At 43.8% G+C, this 19,173-nt stretch overlaps 2 protein-coding genes across 5 annotated transcripts in view; one reads left to right on the top strand and one right to left on the bottom strand.

The window, feature by feature from the left end:
- Positions 1 to 29: 29 nt before the first annotated feature.
- Positions 30 to 7,931, bottom strand: hdx (highly divergent homeobox). Its single transcript, XM_063499109.1, has 11 exons — positions 7,802 to 7,931; positions 5,088 to 5,249; positions 4,730 to 4,876; positions 3,305 to 4,462; positions 3,170 to 3,226; positions 2,916 to 3,062; positions 2,069 to 2,267; positions 1,900 to 1,979; positions 850 to 942; positions 563 to 685; positions 30 to 480 (listed from the first exon to the last, which is right to left on the bottom strand). The coding sequence occupies exons 2-11, from the start codon at positions 5,151 to 5,153 to the stop codon at positions 226 to 228; spliced, it is 2,325 nt and encodes a 774-aa protein (XP_063355179.1). The 5' UTR covers positions 5,154 to 5,249; positions 7,802 to 7,931; the 3' UTR covers positions 30 to 225.
- Positions 7,932 to 9,605: 1,674 nt separating this feature from the next.
- si:ch211-26b3.4 (connector enhancer of kinase suppressor of ras 2) overlaps positions 9,606 to 19,173 on the top strand; it is a 66,074-nt gene continuing 56,506 nt past the window's right edge. For 3 of the 4 annotated variants that reach the window (XR_010096569.1, XM_063499090.1, XM_063499078.1), the window contains exon 1: positions 9,607 to 9,985. Coding sequence is in view for 3 of the 4 variants with exons in the window: in XM_063499090.1 (XP_063355160.1) it covers positions 9,922 to 9,985 (64 nt within the window). In the remaining variant the exon portion in view is untranslated. Of the gene's footprint in view, positions 9,986 to 19,173 lie in introns of all 4 variants that reach the window. The other variant, XM_063499097.1, reaches the window with a different exon arrangement.

The raw sequence follows: 19,173 nt of genomic DNA, 5'->3' as shown, positions 1-19,173 counted from the left end.
AAACACGAGACAAAGTTAAGTTAGAGGTCATTTATTGTTCTCTCAAGGCGAATGATATGCAGTAAAAAAGCCCAACAGTCATAAGTGAAGCGTCAATCCACAGGCACTGGGCGTGGAGTGTGACTTTTCCAAGAGTGTTTTTGTAATTGTTAGACACTACAGTCTCTCTAGTTTGAAGTAAGCCTCTTTTTGGAGTGAGGAAACATCTCTATAAGTGTGTGTGTGTCACTCTGGTTCTGCTTCCTGCATTTGCTCCTCTGATGCAGAGGGCTCGGTAACATCAGTATCATCTTTGATCATGGTGACCAGCGGGACTTCGTTTGCCTGGGCCAGCTGAGGGTCTCTGCAGCTCGCGCCGGCTGCCTGGGGGTTACTGTGGTTGGAGGATTCATCTGCTGACTCAGCAGGAGACTGGGCTCCTCTGTCCACGGTCATGTCCCATTCCTGGTCTGAAGGCTGAGGTAGACTGGCCATGAGTTCCTAAACATGCACGGCACAACTCAGCTTAGACACTGATAATAAGCTTTTCTCATTTAACATATAAACAAGACTGTGAACATACCTGCTGCCTCTCCAGGTCGTTGTTCCTCACAGCACTGAGCAGGCTTTTTGTGAAGCTTGCAAGCTCCTGGTATTTTTGTTTTTGGTTCTCTAGCTCATTCTCCAAGAACTGGACTTCCTCATGCTGAAACAGAAGGATCCAAACAAGGCAAAGAATCCATTCAGAATTTAAAATCATGCTAATTCAAGTTACAGCACATTTACCTTAGTGCATTTTATCCTTGCCGCTTTTACAGCACCGTGAGCAATGCTTTGTGAATGTGTCACAGTCTGTGTGGGTGTTTTCACCTTGAATTCCAGCAGGTTCTGCATTTGCTCAAGGTCCGAAGCCACTAATTCGTCCTCATCGGCTTCCTCGTCCTCATCGATCACTTCGATCTTCTGTTAAAAAAACACAGACATCAAATCACTTTAAACTCTGGAAACGAGCAAAGAAAAATGATTTCCAACAGTTTCGGTGATAATTATACCCTTATACACATTACATGAAGCGTCTCCTCAATTAAGTAAACAATACATCACCATCATCCTCATCAATAAATAATCCAGAGAATGAGAATGAAAAGGCTTTTATAATTATTTAAAACTAATTCATTTAAAACCTAATAACCCAACAGTCATCTTAATCAGTGCTCTAGAATATTTCAAAGAACTATTATTTAGAAAAATGAGCTGAGGCAGAGAAAAATAAATACAATTACTGGCTACGTGGTGACCCTTTAATCACAACAAGCTAAGATAAAAAATGTGCCTGCGATTGGTCAAGAAATGTATTTGTAAGCACTGTATTTGTCACTAGGTTGCTTTTGATTTTATACACTGCTACATTTCTCCTGGGTACTAATAAAATCCTCTAAAGCTTAATGTATGAACATAATATTAGCTCTACTATAATGTTGAAAACTCCACTTTGAAAAAAGGCTGACTAAGCACATTGCACATTGTGATGTAAGTTTGCGAGTCACCGGGTGGCAACCTTGAAGACTCAGAAAAATGTAGCCACTGCTATGTGCAGTTCCTTTAATGGAGACCTGAGGCTGTTTCTAAAAGTGAGTTGACATCCACAGACTTGCTTGTTAAAATCTCCAACATTTTTAAAGCTTGTACTGAAAGACATTATAAGGAGATAGCGGTTTAGTCTTTCTGGTAAACAGACTGCACTCCAAGCATCCCCTTTAATACTGCAGTGAATTATAGTTGCTGTCAACCAAACTAGCTTCAGTTTTAGCAGACAACTCTCAGCCTAAATGCTAAACTCATATCCTTACATGTTAATATGAATTCTACTAATCACAAAAGCTAATGAGGCTCTAATATAAAGAAGAACTCATAAAGTACCACATTATTGGCCATTGGAGCAGCATTGGACAGATCGTTTCCATCCTCTCCATCCCTGTGTTGTGAATCGATGGTGCCATCTAGGTTTGAGATAGATACTGCGTAAATGCCGAGATGCACGGTTTGTACACAGGATGTGTTAATGTGCGGACGGCATCAGCGGCCTCACCCTCAGACAGGCACACAGAGCCGCCATCGTTCATGTCATCTCCGATTTCAGGGGTTCTGAGACGTTCCTCGTTAGGGCTGAGGGACACTGGCGATTGGTTTCCTGGCGAAGAGGTTGTGAATACAGCAGGCCCACCTTTGGGTGGAGGGATTTCAATACCCATCAGACGGTACTTCCTCCGTCTGTTACTGATCCATGTCTGTAAATCATGTGAGAACAAATGGGAGACCGGGATAAGTATCAGTAGGTGTCCAGTGTATTTCCATACCCGGATTTTCTATGAGTGTGCTTATTAAACAAATGGACTGCCTCTTTGATCTGTAACAAGATTCTCTAACACTGATTCATCCAATCACCAAAGTCAGAAGGCAAGGTCAGATGGTGAACTGCACCAGTCGCAGCAAGGAAATTATTTTGCAGTGATCTGAAGATAGTCCTAATTTACTGTAACCGTCTCTGAAGGCAAAAGTTTTATTCCTTGCAATAAATATCCATGTAAGTGAGATGGCACAGGGTCATGTGTGTGTGTCAGGACTTAGAGACTATATTTAGTCTACCGGCATTCCTGCTGTGGCCCTGATATATAACAGCATGACTTTTACACAACATTGTGCAAGTAAGTTAGAAAACCTGACCCAGAAAAGTTGTTCTTTTCTCCTTTCTAACAGCCCTCAAGAGCTCAGACAAGTTAAATAGTCCTGTTTCCACTAAATGTCATAAATAAGTGAACAATTGAAGACCCAAAGCTTTACCATTTGTTTTGTAGCGTATGCGATGCCATGTCTCTTTTTTGATTCTTCAAAACCTAGAATACATTAAGCTATTTCTTTCCTGTTGAGTTGGCTACCTTGACTATTTCAGTGTCTACATTGAGTTGGTTTGCTGCAGCGCTGATCTTCTCCCTGCACACTGAGCCCAGGCTGGTCATGCCTCGGTCCCAGTAGCGCTTTAGCTGGATAAGATCCCCATCACTGAACTGGGTCCGATCCTGCAGCTGAAAACACAAACACCTGTCTGACTACATGTCTCGCATCTATAATTGTATTACTTATTTCCAGCATGCTACATGCGTGCATAAATGTGGTGCTTTAGAGCGCTTACTGTTCTCTTTCTGGAGTTGCTAATAACCCAGGGGGCAGCAGACACACCAACTGCAGTCTGCACACAAAGACACGCAGGTTAAATCTGTCAACTCACTTAAAGGGACGAATGTAACAGCAATAAAACCGCTCCTACTTGTGAGCTGGATTCCCCTGTAAGTGAGGTCTGTGCTGTGAGGGAGTAGCTGCCCTGAAGCAATGCGGGTCTGGAGCTCGTCATCGGAGGTGTGTGGTTTCCTCGCACAACAGACGCTTCGGCCCCGATTGGGCTGGCTGAGGTCTGCTCCCTGTGGTTGTGTGTTTGAGCGGCCATATTTGCCAACTCCTCTTCCCTTTGCCACTCATCTTCTTCATCTCCAGTTTCCATGGCAATGGAGAAGTTATGACTGTTGTCCAGAGGTGCTGGCCTGTGGGTCTCCTGGCTTTTACGAGCTGACGTTGGTCCGGGTCTGAGGCGGTCCCTGTTGCCCTTTTCTGACAAGGTGAAAACCTGCTGAATACGAGGTGTCTGATCAGAGGAGGGGCCGGCGTTGTGAACTGGCAAGGAGACCCGAGTTTTCTGCGGAGCAGGCGGCTGAGGTTGTGGGTTGGAGTGAGGTCTGGGCTGAAGCTGAGCCTGGGATTGTGAGGAAGAGGACCAAGGGCGAATTTGCGCTGTACCGTATTGTCTAGTCCAGCTGTGAGGTACTACCCCTGCTCCTGCGCTTACCCCCCCCTCCCCAAGGGATAAAGCGCCTTTTCTGACTGCAGTGTAGACTAAAGGCCCTGAGGCAGAAGTGAGGGATGGGAGATTCTGAGAAAGTGACACTAACTTGGAGTGGACGGGTGAGGAGGAGGAGGAACTGTTCCTGATCTGCAGCACCTGGTTCATCAGAGATGAGGATGTGTGCGCAGAGAGGTCAGAGTCTGACTGAGGCGGTGGGGCCGCGGCTCTCGGTCGGGACTGAGGGCCAGAGTTCAGAGAGTAGATCCCTGTTAGTATTACATCATTGTTGTTGTTGCTTCCACTGCTTAGGGGTGAGGAAGATGAGGGCGGGGAAGGTGTCGACGAGACAGAAGGGAAGGACGAGGATGGAGGGAGAAGGTGCACGCGGTTCTGGATGCTCCGCGCTGCAGTCATGTCAGCAGGAAGCAGCGCTCCTACTGCTAGGCTGTGATTGGACAAAGCACCTCCGGCTAATGTGTGATTGGAGAGCATTGCCCCAGCTAGTCCATGACTAGATAAGGAATGAGACACCCCTCCATTCTGGGGAACCTTGGAGGCGAGCTTACGCCTTTTGTTGCCAACCCATGTCTGCAGGGAAAGAGCAATCAGCTCAGTAACATCACTTAAAAAAGCATTCTGCAAAACATTAGGGGAACTAATTCTGCTAAGTGAGGGCAATAACTCATGACTCGACACTAGATGAAGAGCTCGCATGGTATAGATCTGACTCACTGCCTTGATTACCTGCTGCGGCATTACATGAACATTCCTTATTAAAAACGAAACAGAGCATAAATCATAGCAAAGGGTTCCCTACTGCTCGTTCACGCGCACAAGCACATTTTATGGGCCTACCCGGACAACACTGAAGTCCAATTTGGCCTCCTGAGCACACTGCAGTATTAGCTGGAAGCAAGACTTGCTCTGATTGGTCATCCCATTCTCATAGTAACGTTCCAGGATCCTCTGCTGCTCAGCCGTAAATACTGACCGCAGGTTCATCTTAGGGGAAAAGGAAAGATAATTACTACTTCAAGTCCCAGCTCGCTGAAATTTTAATTATTTAATTAATAGAATTTTCTTTTCTTTCTTTGGCTAAAACTGAGGAAAAAAAAGAATAATATTAACTTCTCTTATCTTTTTCAGAACTCACACAGTGGCATTTTTTTTTTAATTCTAGCTAATGCTGTTACAGAACTCTTGATGTACTCACCGTCTGCAGGCCACGCCTTTGTGGCCACGCATCCATTCTACTGCTGGAGGGGAACGGGGCAGCCATGCAGATCAAAGCAAAACCTCCGTATTTCTACATTTGCACTATTTTGCTTGTACCCATTTTGTCTCAGTGTACCCGACGCGCCGCTGGGTAGTGTGGCTGAGGAGAAAGCAAAGCAGACAACACCTTCTTGCAAAGTGTAAACAAAGAGTATAAATAGTAAAAGAAAAGGAAAAAAAACATTACTCCATTTAGCAGTGTGGATTGAAAAAAAAGAAAAAACAGAAATTAAATCACTTTTATCACACACACACACACACACACACACACACCTATATATGTAACAAAAAAAGTCTTTAGCCACCACTCATTTCTTTATATTTTGCTAGGAAAATAGGAAATAAGTGCAGTGATTAACTAAAACATGCACATATGGTTCACCTTATATAAATACAGTATATAAGGCAAAAACAGAGGTACAGCTTTAAAGCCAATATTTGGTGCAACCACCTTCATTATTCAGCACAGCCTGGACTCCCTGAGCCAAACTTTCTTGTCATTTCTTCAAGTAGTCTTAAGGAATAGTTTTCCAGGCTTCCTGAAGGGCATTCAAACCTCTTCTTTGCTTGTTGGCTGCTTTTTGTTCTGTTCTGGAAAGATCATCCCACAGTGCTCTAATAATGTTGAGGTCTGGGCTCTGGGGAGGACAATCCATGACTGATAGTGTTTTTCTATCCAGGTATGCTTTTATCGCATTGGCAGTTTGTTTTGGGATCATTGCCATACTGAAAAATGAAGCTGTTGACAGTTAGACATCTTCCATGCATGACAACACCACCAACTGAAATGCAGCACCAAACCATGACAGAGCCTCCATTGTCTTTTACAGATGGCTGTAAACCCTCGCTGTCATACCTCTCTCTCATAACTGAACCAGAAATTTCAAATTTGGATTCGGCACTCCATCAGACCTGTTGCCACTGATTTTCAGTCCAGTTCTTGCTCTCTCTCTTTCTCCTTGTTTTCCTTCCTTTCCTACGACTGAGACCATTTCTAATGAGGCTTCACTGAACAACAGATGATTCAGCTGAAGGTCAGATGCATTTCTCAGGTCCTGTGTTAGGCTTTTTCATCATTTTTTTCAACCTCTACTTGTTCAATTTCCTCACATTTGTTTTTGTTTTTTGGATACACTGCACACCACACCAAGATATGCCAAGTTGTCAACTAACCTCTCGTTAGGAATCACCCGTCAAACTCTGTTATGTTTGGGATTTTTGTGAATTAAATTAAAGAAATGACAACAAATTATGTGCTTCTGCAACAGACTGCTAGTAACAAATAACATTTTAACAATTTAAAATCAGTTCTTTGCTAAATTGTTATGTGTAGATATGAAACCGGTTCATCCATTGAGTTAAGAGCCTTTTTTATGCTTGAATGAGTCATAGTCACGAGTCAAGTGGTTTAAACAAACAAACAAAAACAGCATCCCTCTGAAAATGCTCAGGTGCACCGACTGGATTGGAAAAGAGTGAATAAAATAAACAATTTCAAAAGAAAAACTTTGAAAAACTTGCAGAACTATTTCTCGGATAACTGCAAAATTAAAAGACAGTCTGGCTCCTTGAAAGCAAAATGCAAAGGAAAGAGGGCACAGGGCATAAAAGTTATAATAGTCCAGTACTATAATAGCATAACAGTACTCAGTCATTTGAGCAGCTGAGTAATTTTAGTGCAGTTAAAATACTCAAGATACTAATTAAAACAAGTACTTGTTTTATCAAATGAAAACCACTAAAAGTACTTTAATAAATCCAAAAGTCATAATTACATACTTATAAATTATAACGTTATGCCTGAGTTTTGGCAAAAACAAAACAAATGGCGACATCCTAAGCATGGTCCTGTTGAAACTCCTGATAATTGTTAGAGCCATTCAGCCTTCAATTTAATTGTACACACCGTCATGAGTAATGAAGTGGCACACAGGTAACTTTGTCCATTTGTTACAAACTGATTTATTAACACGGCTGAGTTAAATGTGAGACTTTTAAATGTATGCAAGTTTCGTAGCAGTGCTGTCCTGCGTTAGGACGGGGTCGTGAGGAAGAAAACAGCGGTAGCCAAATTAGCGTAAAAAAAACCCCACGCGGACTTTCACAGAGCTGGAAAAACAAAGGCGAACAAGTTTTAAGGCAGAGCTGGGAAATGTTTTGTTTGAAACAAAAGTCACATACGGGAATGTTGTGCGACCAATAAGCAGGCGGCAGGTTTATTTTGAAAGGCTGACTGCGCATGGCTACAGTCAATATGGAAACATTAAGGAGAGAATTAGCAAACAAATTGTGGGCACGTCAGGAAACGGCGGACTCCGGCGCGGATTTACCGCACGGGAGGCTCGTGCCATAACTTTACGGTCGAAAACCCGCACAGTAAACTGACCGGGTAAGAACCGCTTCGTCACAATGGCAACACAGACAGCCTGCGTTAGCTTGCAGGCCCGAGCGGCCATGTCTGAGCCAGCCAACGGTAGCTAGCATTAGCATAGCTCTCCCAATGGATAGCTGCAGCTAAACTTTTCCTTCAAATCTGTGATTTCCCGACCGCGGCAGGATCATTCTCACTGACCCTGGCTTCGAGCGGATACCAGGCTACAAAGCGTTCTGGGGTACCCTGAAGCAAAAAGGAAAAATCACGTCCCTACATACCATTTTTGATGTTAAAATCAGACGAACGCTCAAATTCAGCAGATTTCTTCACCAGTCCCCTTTGCTAGACAATGAAATCAGAACGTCCGATCATCAATTCTAATCATGATTGTGACGTATTTGCAGACAGGAGCCAATGGGAGCTCGAGATCATCGCTGTCACGTTCGGAACAGGCTGAAAACTGAGCACCGTAGTCCCGCCCACCATTGACTTTGTTCACAGGACTGCTGGAAGGAGGAGGTCACAGACATGGAAGCAGTGGAAAGTTTGGGTGGGGAATGCCTCGTTTTCTCTTCACCTGGATATCTCTTACTTAAGCTGCCCTCTACAACACTGCACAAGGAGGAACTGTTTCACTACAGGCTGCAAAAAAACAAAACACAACAACCCCCCCACGCACACTTAGTTTGATTGCAGATGTGTTTAGAGTTCTGGCTAAGATCTTCATTAGTTATTATACGTTTCGCTGAATATTAGAATTAGCTTTTGGAGATGTAAAATCTACACTTATAAAACTTTAAGATGGTGTAAATATGCACATATGTTTTCATTATATGAATTTGTTATGATAATGAAGATACGAAACATATATATGTGAACTGAATTACTGTTTATCTTAATAAAGTTTAAGCACCTCATCTAACATAAGTTTGGATGCACTCTCAGCAAGGTCCACAACGTAGCTGATTTTCAGTACCTGTTACAGCCAAGGAGTTTATAGGTAACACTAACAATCAACATGGAGACTCGGTGCTATAAACAAAATAGGTACTGATTTCTATTCAATTACCATTTTTGGACATAAACGAGTCACAGCATCAGTCACCTCAAGGTGCTTTTATTGTAAGATACCTCTATAATAGAGATTTTTCTGTATGAGAAACTGATATTTGATGTTTGTTTTACTTTGAATCTATGACAATGAAACAAAGACTTGCCTGTCAATTGCAAATATTATAGAACAATAATTGAATCTCGTTTTAGTTTAGATGACTTCTAGAGTCATTATTAATATAAACTGCCACTAAGAAGGGTCACGTAAGCAGTTTGTACTGTTACTATTTTTTTTAATTCTCCCGAATCAAATAAAGTTGGTGGTGTGGATGTGTGTGGAAGCGGGCGCTGCTGTAATCCATGACGTCACCTGGTTCCCAGGTACACAGCAGGGGGCGCTGTTCCTCTCAGCTAGGGTCCACACAGCGAGCAGCAACGCCTGACAAAGTTGATGCTGATTTCCTCACAGACTGAACTTAAAAAAAGGAGGAGAAGAAGAAAAATCTTACACCTGCTTGCCATGTGATGCGGCACGAGCTGCTGACACGCAGACGTGGTATTGCAAAGCAGCGCTGCCGAATTCTTTCTTTGCTGGGAAGAAAAAAAAACATAATTAATGATCATTTCTGAAAAATTTCCACAAGTGCCCTACTTATACCGTGTCTCTTGTATTCAGTAGAACCTACTGCATTTCATATATTATTTATCAGGGTGTTGCTGTTACATAGTCTGCTGTTTATTTACTGTTTGCATTAAGTCTTACCCCAACCCCCAGACACCCCTCCCACGTTGTGTATATGTACATGTGTATGTAAGGCAAGGAGGGAGGGAGACCGAGAGAGATCCTCCCTATATGGTGTGCGTTGCACCATTCCCTGGTCTGTATTATGAGTGGTGGCCCTAGTGATGCTGCAGCGAGGCGGGCTGGAGGGGAAAAAAAGAGGAGAAGGAAGGGAGGGGAGGGGTCGCTCCATCCCCTGTGCGCCCACCGAATCCACTTCTCACAGAGCGCGGGGCTGCTGGCTGGCGGGAAGGCACGAGAAAGAGAGCGAGAGAGTGAGAGAGCGAGGGAACGAGAGGAGGGAGGGAGAGGGAGTAGCGAAGAGAGAAGAGGAGAAAAGCGTGTGTGTGCGTGTCCGTGTGTGCGCGTGTGGATTGCACCACCGCATCCAGTTCACCGTTTTCTGCAGGCGGCCATGCTCCGATGGAGAGAATAAACCCGACCACGTCTGGTTTCCCCTCAGATTTAGCCACTCCGCTCCGTGTTTCCAGATGTGACTGACAAGTCGTTTTATGTCGCCCGCATTGAGCTGTGCGCCGTTCATCTCGGATAGACTGTGACACCATGGCTTTGGTTATGGAACCTATAAGTAAATGGACACCAAAGCAGGTGCTGGACTGGATGAAAGGTAATGTTGGATACCCCACCACCACCATCACCCCCATCCCCCTTTTCTCTTTCTTTTTTTCTCGCTGTTGCACCATGCACTAACGTTTTCATGCTGCTTGTGGTTAGACCGACGATAACGATAATGATGATGAGGATGATGATGGTGGTGATGAGCAGCAGAGGGCCACGCGCTGTGCATGTGTGTTCTCCTTGTCCAAACCTGTACCCTGCGCCTGACCACTCGGAGACTGATTAAAGTCACTAAAGTGGACCGAAATGCGTTCGAGCATGGATTCCCCCCCCCATTAAGAAGCGGGGACTTCAGGCTTCTGTCATCTGGCTTGCTTGAGAGCGCATCTCCTGCAAGCCCAGCCATATATGGCAGCGGCGGCGGCATCTCTCTCATCAATGAATGCTGAAGATATGTCATCTCCGCTCCCTGGCACATGCCCTTATCAAACCCATGTCACCTCTCGCCGTGCATGTGTGCGCGTGCCAACCGTGCGTGTGTGATTAATGTAGTTAGCTGCATGCACCCCCCGCCCCCCTCCAGTGGCTCACGCCAGCCCGTTTCAGCACCGTGGACAGCGCAATGCCGCCTGCCATATAAGGCAAACGCAGCGATCACACTCGCTTTTTTTTCTTTCTTTTTTCCCCCTGCTGCTCGCTTTGCTGGCACGAGTTAAGTCCCTTCAAAGCGACAGTATGAATGAGTAATCCCTAATCGTGCGTGCATGTGTGCGTATGTGTGTGCGTGCGTGTGTGTGTGTGTGTGTGTGTGTGTGTGTGTGTGTGTGTGTGTGTGTGTGTGTGTGTGTGTGTGTGTGTTTGGTGGCGGTGGTAGGTGGTGTTCTCACACACTCTGGTCATCTACAGAAGCTGTGAGAGAAACTGTGGTAGGCCTATTGACAGACAATGGAAATGGAAAGGGAGGGTGTCCGCAACCCCTTACTTAAGAGGATGACTTAATCGCTCCTTGTTTGATGACTCAGACTGTTACAGGAGTGTAACAGATACTTTGCGAGTGTGTGTTTGAATTATTTATGCAGTGGCCAGGTTCGGTATTTAATGTAGAGATGTGCTCGATCCCCAAGTCCCTGCGTGGCTTTTTGGGACCACTAGTTTCCTCGTGTGACGGCCAAGCGCTGATCTCTTGGGTTGGAGAGTCAAGGTATAGCCGACACACCATCTGAGTACGCGGAGAGGGATTATTTTGGGATGCGTTACATTAAAGCGATTACGACGTTGTTCCAGGTTTTTATGCTCCCCTCTACCTCCCTCTCTCTCTCCTCGGCCTCAGCCAGTGGAGCTCCAGCTTCATGCTCTGATCCGTGGAGTGCTCACTCGGCACTGCATATTAAGAGAGGCTGAGCGGATTTCTTTTAATGTTTTTTTTTTTGTTTGTTTATTTTTATGTGAGATTACATGGGGGCAGGCCAAATCGTGAATAGAGATCGCAACTTGGAGAACAGAAACAGAACACAAAAGAAAAAGAAACATTTGCTCACAAGATGTCGAGAAGCAAGTGATCAGAGCTTTTACCCCCTTTTACAGAGCCAGTGCCAACAAAAAGTGATGTCCACCTTGTGAAAGTTATTTGCCGTTTCTCCAGTGTAAACAAACCCTCTCTCCACATGTAGCCCAGGTTCCATTTGATCAGCAAGAAAAACAGAACATAACTGTTGAGCTGGTGGATCTAATTTCCACTGTCATGTTGTGATCGTCATTAAGCCATCGCATCCCACTGCAGTTTAAAAACTCTCAGTGTGGAAAAGAAAGAAACGAGGAAAGAAACTAAGTGCCACGATTCAAACCCACCTGCTGGATAATTAGTACAAATGATCATGCTTCACGATTTTTCACGTTTTGTTACATGCAAATCCTAGACGACTTAAAGCGCTGTTTATAAAAAACAACAACTTTATGTTCAGTGAAGGACAAGCAAAGAAATATGTCCACATTTGCATCCAACCCTTTGAAGGAGAACTGTTTCATCTTGGTCACATAAAACAAGCCACATCCCGGCCTCTTTCACATGAAGCCGGCCGCTCGGAGGCTCGTTTTCATAGATGTTTGCCAGCATCTCACAGTGTCATCCCTGTTCTTGTGAAGCTCCTTCCCCCTTGTTTTTTTCCCCCTGCAGGGCTTTATAACAGACCCTCAGTGGAAGGCTTGGGCTCACATCTTATTTTCGCGTGAACAAAGTAAAATGTGAAAAGCTATTGCTAATCTGTCCGCTTATGTAGGTTCCAATTTGGCCTCTTTGCTGGGGAGCGCCCCGTCTCTCTCACGCCGATCTAAGTACTCTTGGACCATTTTAGCAGAGCAGTGACTCTGAGACCTTCTGTTAAGAAGAAGTACTTCAGCAATCCCCCCTTGCTTTTGCAAACACTTAGCAAACACGTGGGTGCCGACAACTAACATTAAGATAAACTGATATTTTCCCCGCATGAAGAAGCCAAAATTATCTCCTTTTTTCATGGTGTAAATGCTGTGCCTGTAAAATGTGTTTACTGTCATTTGACGAAAGAGAGAAACAACAAACACATTCAAACATGTTATGAACTAGTGCAAGAATCGAGCAAAAGTCTGAAAACTATTGAAAGAAAAGTCAGTAAAATATATATATATATATCCATGACTTCGAATATTTTGTCAGCTGTGTGAATGTGCAAAAAGCAGCCAGAAGCTGTAGCTGTTGGAACAAAATGAGCCATTTAAGTGATCCGTGAGCGTGGGTGATGATTTGGGCATCAATCAGCGGATACCCGTCTACATTTTTGTGAATCCATCCCTTACCAGCACAACAACAACAACCACACAAGCTCTGCTCTTCTGTGTGGGACGGCATGTCTTCTTCTTCTTTTCCTTTTCCTCCACAGCCCTTTCCTTTTATATGAACGGAAACACGATATTCTGCAGCCCCAGCCAGAAAACCTGACACAGCTATAGCAGACCATACTGTATCTCCCGCTGCTGTAGAAGGACTACTCCAGCGGCAGAACACTGGCGAGCCTCACAGAAAGATGACTCATCAGCATTTGTTTTGATTTTAAACACCCACACCGGAGGACTTTCCTCTATGTATGTGCGTGTGTGAGCGCATGATGCATCTCCAAGGGTGTGTGCAGACGCAGTGGATGCGTTAAGCGTGGCGCGCTCCAATCTGGGCTTGTTTCTGAGTCCTCTTTCAGCCACACGGTATCGGCAGCTTGCTGATGCATACATTGACAGGAAAATGAATGAATAAGGCAGCTCACTTTTCCTGCAGTAATCCCTCTTACCTCTCCGCGTGCGCTAATGTATTGGAACGATCTCGATGTAAATGGTGGGGTGTCACATTTGATTCAGCGCGAGGTTGCTGTGGATGACTATAGGACTGTAGTCTGTGTTCAGATGGAGGGAAGATTCCAGCTCACTAATGTGTAGTAGTGTGATCTTATTAAAGAGCTCCTCTCAATGTTATGTGGTAGATTAAGTCTCCTGGAGTGTTAAGGACCATGTTAAGCATCATTCCATACTGTGCCTTCTGATTGCGTCTCCCGCTGGTATGGTAAGGAAGTCTGTGTTGCAGAACACTTCCCCCCGGCTCTGACTGTGTGCTTGTCGTAGTTTCAGCTGCATTAAAGATTGAAGAGTGTGCCTTATTATGGGGCGGGGGGGGGGGGGGGACACACACGCGGAAACTCCTCGTGTCCTCTATTATTCACAAAAGAAATGCTGAGGTGCAAGCGTCACGTATGGGCACCGATGCTGCGAAGCATAGGATAGGAATGCGCGCACGCTGACACGAGCATACAAAAACTCTGGAGCAGCAGCTTTAAAGTGGGGCATCCGTAGTCATGGAAACCAGATCTGATCATGTTGGGAGTCACGGCACATGTCATAAGATGGGGAAGCAGCAACACGCACACGCAGATGCCCAGCGCACATCCAGACTCATTTAGACCCATGCGCATATTCACATGTTTCCCCTCCGCCTGCTTCATTGCCTCGAGTTAGAGACAGATAGAGAGAAGAGACCGCGGGGACATGAATTCAGAGATCGGGAGGCGCAAAGCGAAATGAAAGAAAGGCTGAGGAGCCTAAGATGGGGGAGGAAATGAGGGTGCGTGAAAAGGGAATGCTGGGCATGATGGCGAAAGGGAGAGGCGGTGGCAGAGCGGGGTGTAGAATAGGGGATGCAGTGGGCATCATATCAAAGCACCCGGTCTATCCGGCTGCTCGGACAGAGGGGCCTGTGTGTGTGTGTGTGTGTGTGTGTGTGTGTGTGTGTGTGTGTGTGTGTGTGTGTGTGTGTGTGTGTGTGTGTGTGTGTGTGTGTTCACATGTCCGTTACTGGATTGATTTTGCACCTGTTGTTCCGGGGCTGCCGTTTTACAGCCAAACATGTTAGGATCAAATGAAGTTTTTCAACCCAGGGCCAAAGACTTCAGACGAGGTCTTATAATATACAAACGGGATCACTTGAAATATCTAATTAAGCCAGCAAATGTGCACTATAAAATCCTTTTATGGTGCACACTAACAGCTTGCTGTGAAACTACATTCAGTTTTGTTCATTCTTTGTGCAAAAACCATTTGACTGCTGTTAATGCCTGTGAGGTAAAAAAAAAATCTTAACCGCAGTTACAGTTTTTACAGTATAAAGTTGTAGGTTTCTTTGGCAATCACAGACTCATTGGAATATAAATGCTTGAATCCAATAATTTAGAGTGGCCAGGATGCTGTTGCAATGTAACAGGCTAGACCAGAGATGTCAAACTCATTTCACATCATGTGCCATATGCAGCCCACTTTGATGTGAAGTTGGCTACACCAATGAAAGTACATAAACTTGTACAGTTACAGAAAATGCTCTGGTAGTTTATTGCTCAGACTGTCCCGTAATGGTAAATTTTGAATATAAAGTTTTCATTAACTGAGAGAAAATATCCTTGTACTTTGGTGTAGTATGACTGGAAATAGAGGTGGAGGTCTTTATCTGTAGGAAAAGCTGTAAAACCTGTTCAAATACAGTTAAAAGTTCGATCTCTAATTCACATCTTCTAAAGCTGTCTAGTGGACTGGATTGGAGTCTATGATCATAAAGTTAGAAAGTATCCGGGCACTAAAATAAATGTAAGTCAAACAGCGACTCTTATTTTAGCTCTGTTTTGTTCTCCACCAACTTCTTGCTAGCAGCTAAATGGCTCGTTCCCCTGCTCTCGCTGCTAACTGTGTAGCCGTGTAGAGTTAGATTTTTAACATACACCTTTTTAATCAGCTCAAAATTATTACCTGCTGTGATTGCCTCCCCCGAGCACCCCGAGGTCCTTTGCAGACAGTAAATTAATCCAGATTTTATGTAAAGTTGCAGCTCAAATGTAAACGTGTTTCGAAAGATGTGCAAGTTTGTAGCTCTTCTTCATCTCCAGTTACAGCAACAACTGGATCAAATGGGTTAGAACAGAGACAGTTGGGGCTTGTGAGGTAAAACTAAAGCTTATGTTAACATATTATCAGTCTTTCTATTCCAGCTTTACTGTAGTCACTTCAGATTCTCTCAGGTAGGTCAGATCCTCAGAGTAAAGCTCTGCCCGTGAACTCCTCGCAGTTTTCTGGTTGACCCTGTTCCGTGAGATTGCCTCTTGGCACCTCCCTGCAAGCTGGATCTCAGAGAAGATGCCGTGGTGCACTTGAAGTGTACAGGGGAGCTAAAATGCCACAGTCATAAGAATATTCTGGCATGATGTGATGAATATTTCACAGTAGGAATATTTTTAGTGAGAGCTGTGTGTTTTCCTTGCGCTCGCCGATGCACTTACTCCGGCTCGGATCTCACAGTTGGAGGGTAAGGCAACAGGACAGGAGTCTTTGGTGCTTGTCACCACTCTTAGCCCAGGCCACAAACTGACCCAAACATTGTCTCAAAGAAGGACGAAGGTTTGACTGATTTCAGCTGACATTAACAGCCAGGTGGTGAAGCCTGTTTTCTGCAAGTTGTTGGTTTTTTTCCAATTTGAGACAAACTCAACTCTAAGAACAAGAACTCTTCAACAGGCTTTCAGCCATAGTGGAAGGCATGTACAGGCTACAGTGTTATTATTTGTGTGCTTAATGTGTGTGCGCGATCCTTAGCTTAGTATCAGTGCAAGGTCTTGAGGGGAAGCAACTGCTGATCGCTCACTTCTGCTCTGAGGCCTATCTCTCCCTTTGGTTGCCTGGCAACCCTTGTGTTTCCGAACGGGAGGGGTTTATTTTGCCCAGGAAAGAGGAAAAGATTGGAGGGAACCGCATGAAATGTGGATGAAGCTGTCAACATGAGATGCTTGCTCAAGGCTTAGCACTCTGGGATTCAGGGATGGTCAGGATCAAGGGATCCCTTAGTGTTTCCTATAGGGATCTATTTAACGCATTAGTCCGACACAGGAGAAACACACAAACAACACAGGGCCTTTGACTTGAGGTTATAAAAACATAACTGCGCTTGCTACATTCATATTTTAAAAACAATAGACAAATGTGTCAATCGGTTAATCTCACAGTAATTTTAAGAATAAAAATAAAAAAAATTAAAAGATCTACTATTCAGAACCTACAGTCATATGACTAAAATCTATATCTCTCCCTGTCGGACTGCATATTCTCTTCCAGCTGAATGTTTTGAGTACTGCACGTCTAAAAGAGAGAAGAGAGAAAAATGGCCTTGCAGGCAACACAGCATAAAAAAAAAAAGTACAGAGAAAAATATTTACACAAGCAGACAAGCAGACACCTTTTGAAGCAGTGTCTGCTGATAATGGTAATATACTCAAACATAACAGAAAATTAGCATTTTGAGTGACCGCTGGAACCTGTCTTAATTAGCCCTGAGATCTTGGGTTTGGTCTTCTCTTTGCTGTCTGTGCCGTGTCATCATGCCAAGAATTAAAAAGCTCTCCAAAGTCTTTGGAGAAAAAGCTGTGGATGCTTATAAGTCTGGGAAAGGATTTTAAAAAAATCTCTGAAGTATTTGAAATAAATAATTACACTTTAAGGAAAGTCGTTTGAAGCAACTGCAAATTTGGGAGCGGCTAAGGAGCGACCCTTTTAACGCAAATTTCACCACAGGATGTGCAGCTTGCTCTCCTGACTCCTGTGTCAATGTGAAGGTTAGCAGTTGGGTCAGGAACCAAACCCATATTTTGCATATTGTTGTGAACAAACAGGCAAAGAGCAGGCATCTGTATGTGCTTTGTAAAGACAAATCAAAGATGGTTGGCCTCTTTAACAGTAGATGTGTGTGGCAGGATTTTTTAGGATAACAGTTTTAAAAACATGGACAAATCCACCAAAGAATGGCTCAAAAACAACAAATGAACGGCTATTAAATGATAAAGAGTCAAAGGGGACAATAGAATCCTACTGAAATGTTGTCGGGGGATTTAATCCAGGCAACATATCCAAGAAAACCCTGCTGGAACTGACAGCAATCAGCAATTTGTGCTGAAAAGTGGATAAAGATTTCAGCAAGACCATGACAGAGAGCAGTGGATTAAATAAAAGACGGCCACAGAGGTGCTGATTTTCTCCTCTGAAGAATGCCACACCTCAGGGTTTTGATGGTTACAGAGAGTCCAGTACTAGTAATATACATGAATAGCATACATGCAAAACTACTGGTAATACTACCAAATCAAATCAAATCAAATCACTTTTATTGTCACATCACATGTGCAGGTACACTGGTACAGTACATGCGAGTGAAATTCTTGTGTGCGAGCTTCACAAGCAACAGAGTTGTGCAAAAATACAATAACGTAAAACAAGCAAAATATAAGAATGGCTAAATCTGAAAGTAATAAATATATGTACAATATATAAGAGTATATAATATTTCCTGTCCTGTCTCCTCCTGTAGTTCAGTAATGATTCATTTAAAAAACCTAAGTCTGATCATCCAGATGTGAAAAAGTGCTGCTCAGACTCTAGTCCACAACCTTTCACGGGAGAATTTATGCTGTTGTGAATACTCGGGATGTCATTTCATGTCAGGCTGCAGGCAGTAGCCTTGATTTGAAAAGAAAAGAAAAATACTATCGATCAAAACTGTCTGAGAAGTCACACTGTTGACAGTTGACACATTTCTGTTACCAGATGTCGTCTGAGGTGCAGAAATCAGAGACGTTACGAGCGATGCTGAGACTCAGCAACTACAGTTCCTGAACTGTGTCGGGAAAATAAACAACAGTTACTGGAAAGACACTGAGTGGCCTGAGCCCACTGGAGAATAATTACAAATAAGCTATGATAAAACATCTTATTCCTTAGAATATTTCCCAGAGGGTACGAGAACAAGCTTATGACTATGAAAGACATTTCACATTCAAAATTGCTTTTTGTGTATTTCGGGTGGGCTTGTTTGTCCTGCACAGGAGAGTGAGGTCAGTTTTCATATTTTCTAAACACTGCAAACTGTCTGATGCGAGGATTCAGTGACTGCATCTCACACACTCGCTGTGGCGCAGTTGTGTCATCTGAGTATGCAACATTTTAATATCATTAACGATCTGGTGAGGTTATGGTGCTGAGAAAGCTTGTCTCTTATAGCGCTGGTTTGTGGCAGCGTTTGTGCGCCATGTGCTATTTCCAGCTGGCACATGAACTCGGCAGATGAACCCGGATCAGCTGTTTGTCCTCTAGGGGGGAAGGCATTCTGACTCATCTGATTGGCTAGCAGCTGTGTGTCACTCTGTGGATGTATGCGTGCGTTTTAATGCATATGCGAGTGTGAGCGTGTGTGAGTGCATATATTTGGAAAAAAAAAACAACTTACAATGTGTGTGCATAATCTATTTGCATCTAAATGTGTGTGTGTTGCAGAGGTGGGAAATACCATAACTATGGTATAGTAGGTGGTTTTCCCAGAGGAGGCGCTCTTAGTCAGCCTGGACCTCTGATTCTTTATTCATCACATCTCCATATAATTTACAGTACTGTGATTATAATCCTTATGCACTTCAAGCACAATGAGTTGGCTTTAATAATTTTTATTTATCAATTAGTCCAGAATAAAAAAGCAAATATAATCAAAAATTGATTTACGGAATTATTCCATTAGGTTCAGAGTTTTTTGGGATACTTTGCAGGGAGAGTGTCCAAGCGTCTTGTGTGGATTTAGGCTGTCTCGGTGACTTCTCCTTCTTCGTGTAATCCCGGACTGAGATAATCTTAAGTGCCTAAAAC

Source organism: Pelmatolapia mariae, linkage group LG2, assembly GCF_036321145.2.
Source record: "Pelmatolapia mariae isolate MD_Pm_ZW linkage group LG2, Pm_UMD_F_2, whole genome shotgun sequence".
In the NCBI taxonomy this organism is placed as follows: domain Eukaryota; kingdom Metazoa; phylum Chordata; class Actinopteri; order Cichliformes; family Cichlidae; genus Pelmatolapia; species Pelmatolapia mariae.
This window is presented reverse-complemented; position numbering and strand designations above follow the sequence as displayed.

Excerpts from the sequence above, each read along its gene's own strand:
- hdx (XM_063499109.1), bottom strand. The coding sequence starts at position 5,153 with ATGGCTGCCCCGTTCCCCTCCAGCAGTAGAATGGATGCGTGGCCACAA. Across the intron at positions 4,463-4,729 it reads TGGACTTCAGTGTTGTCCGG|ACATGGGTTGGCAACAAAAG; the intron begins GTAGGCCCATAA and ends CTTTCCCTGCAG. Across the intron at positions 943-1,899 it reads CTCCAATGGCCAATAATGTG|AAGATCGAAGTGATCGATGA; the intron begins GTACTTTATGAG and ends TTTTTTTAACAG.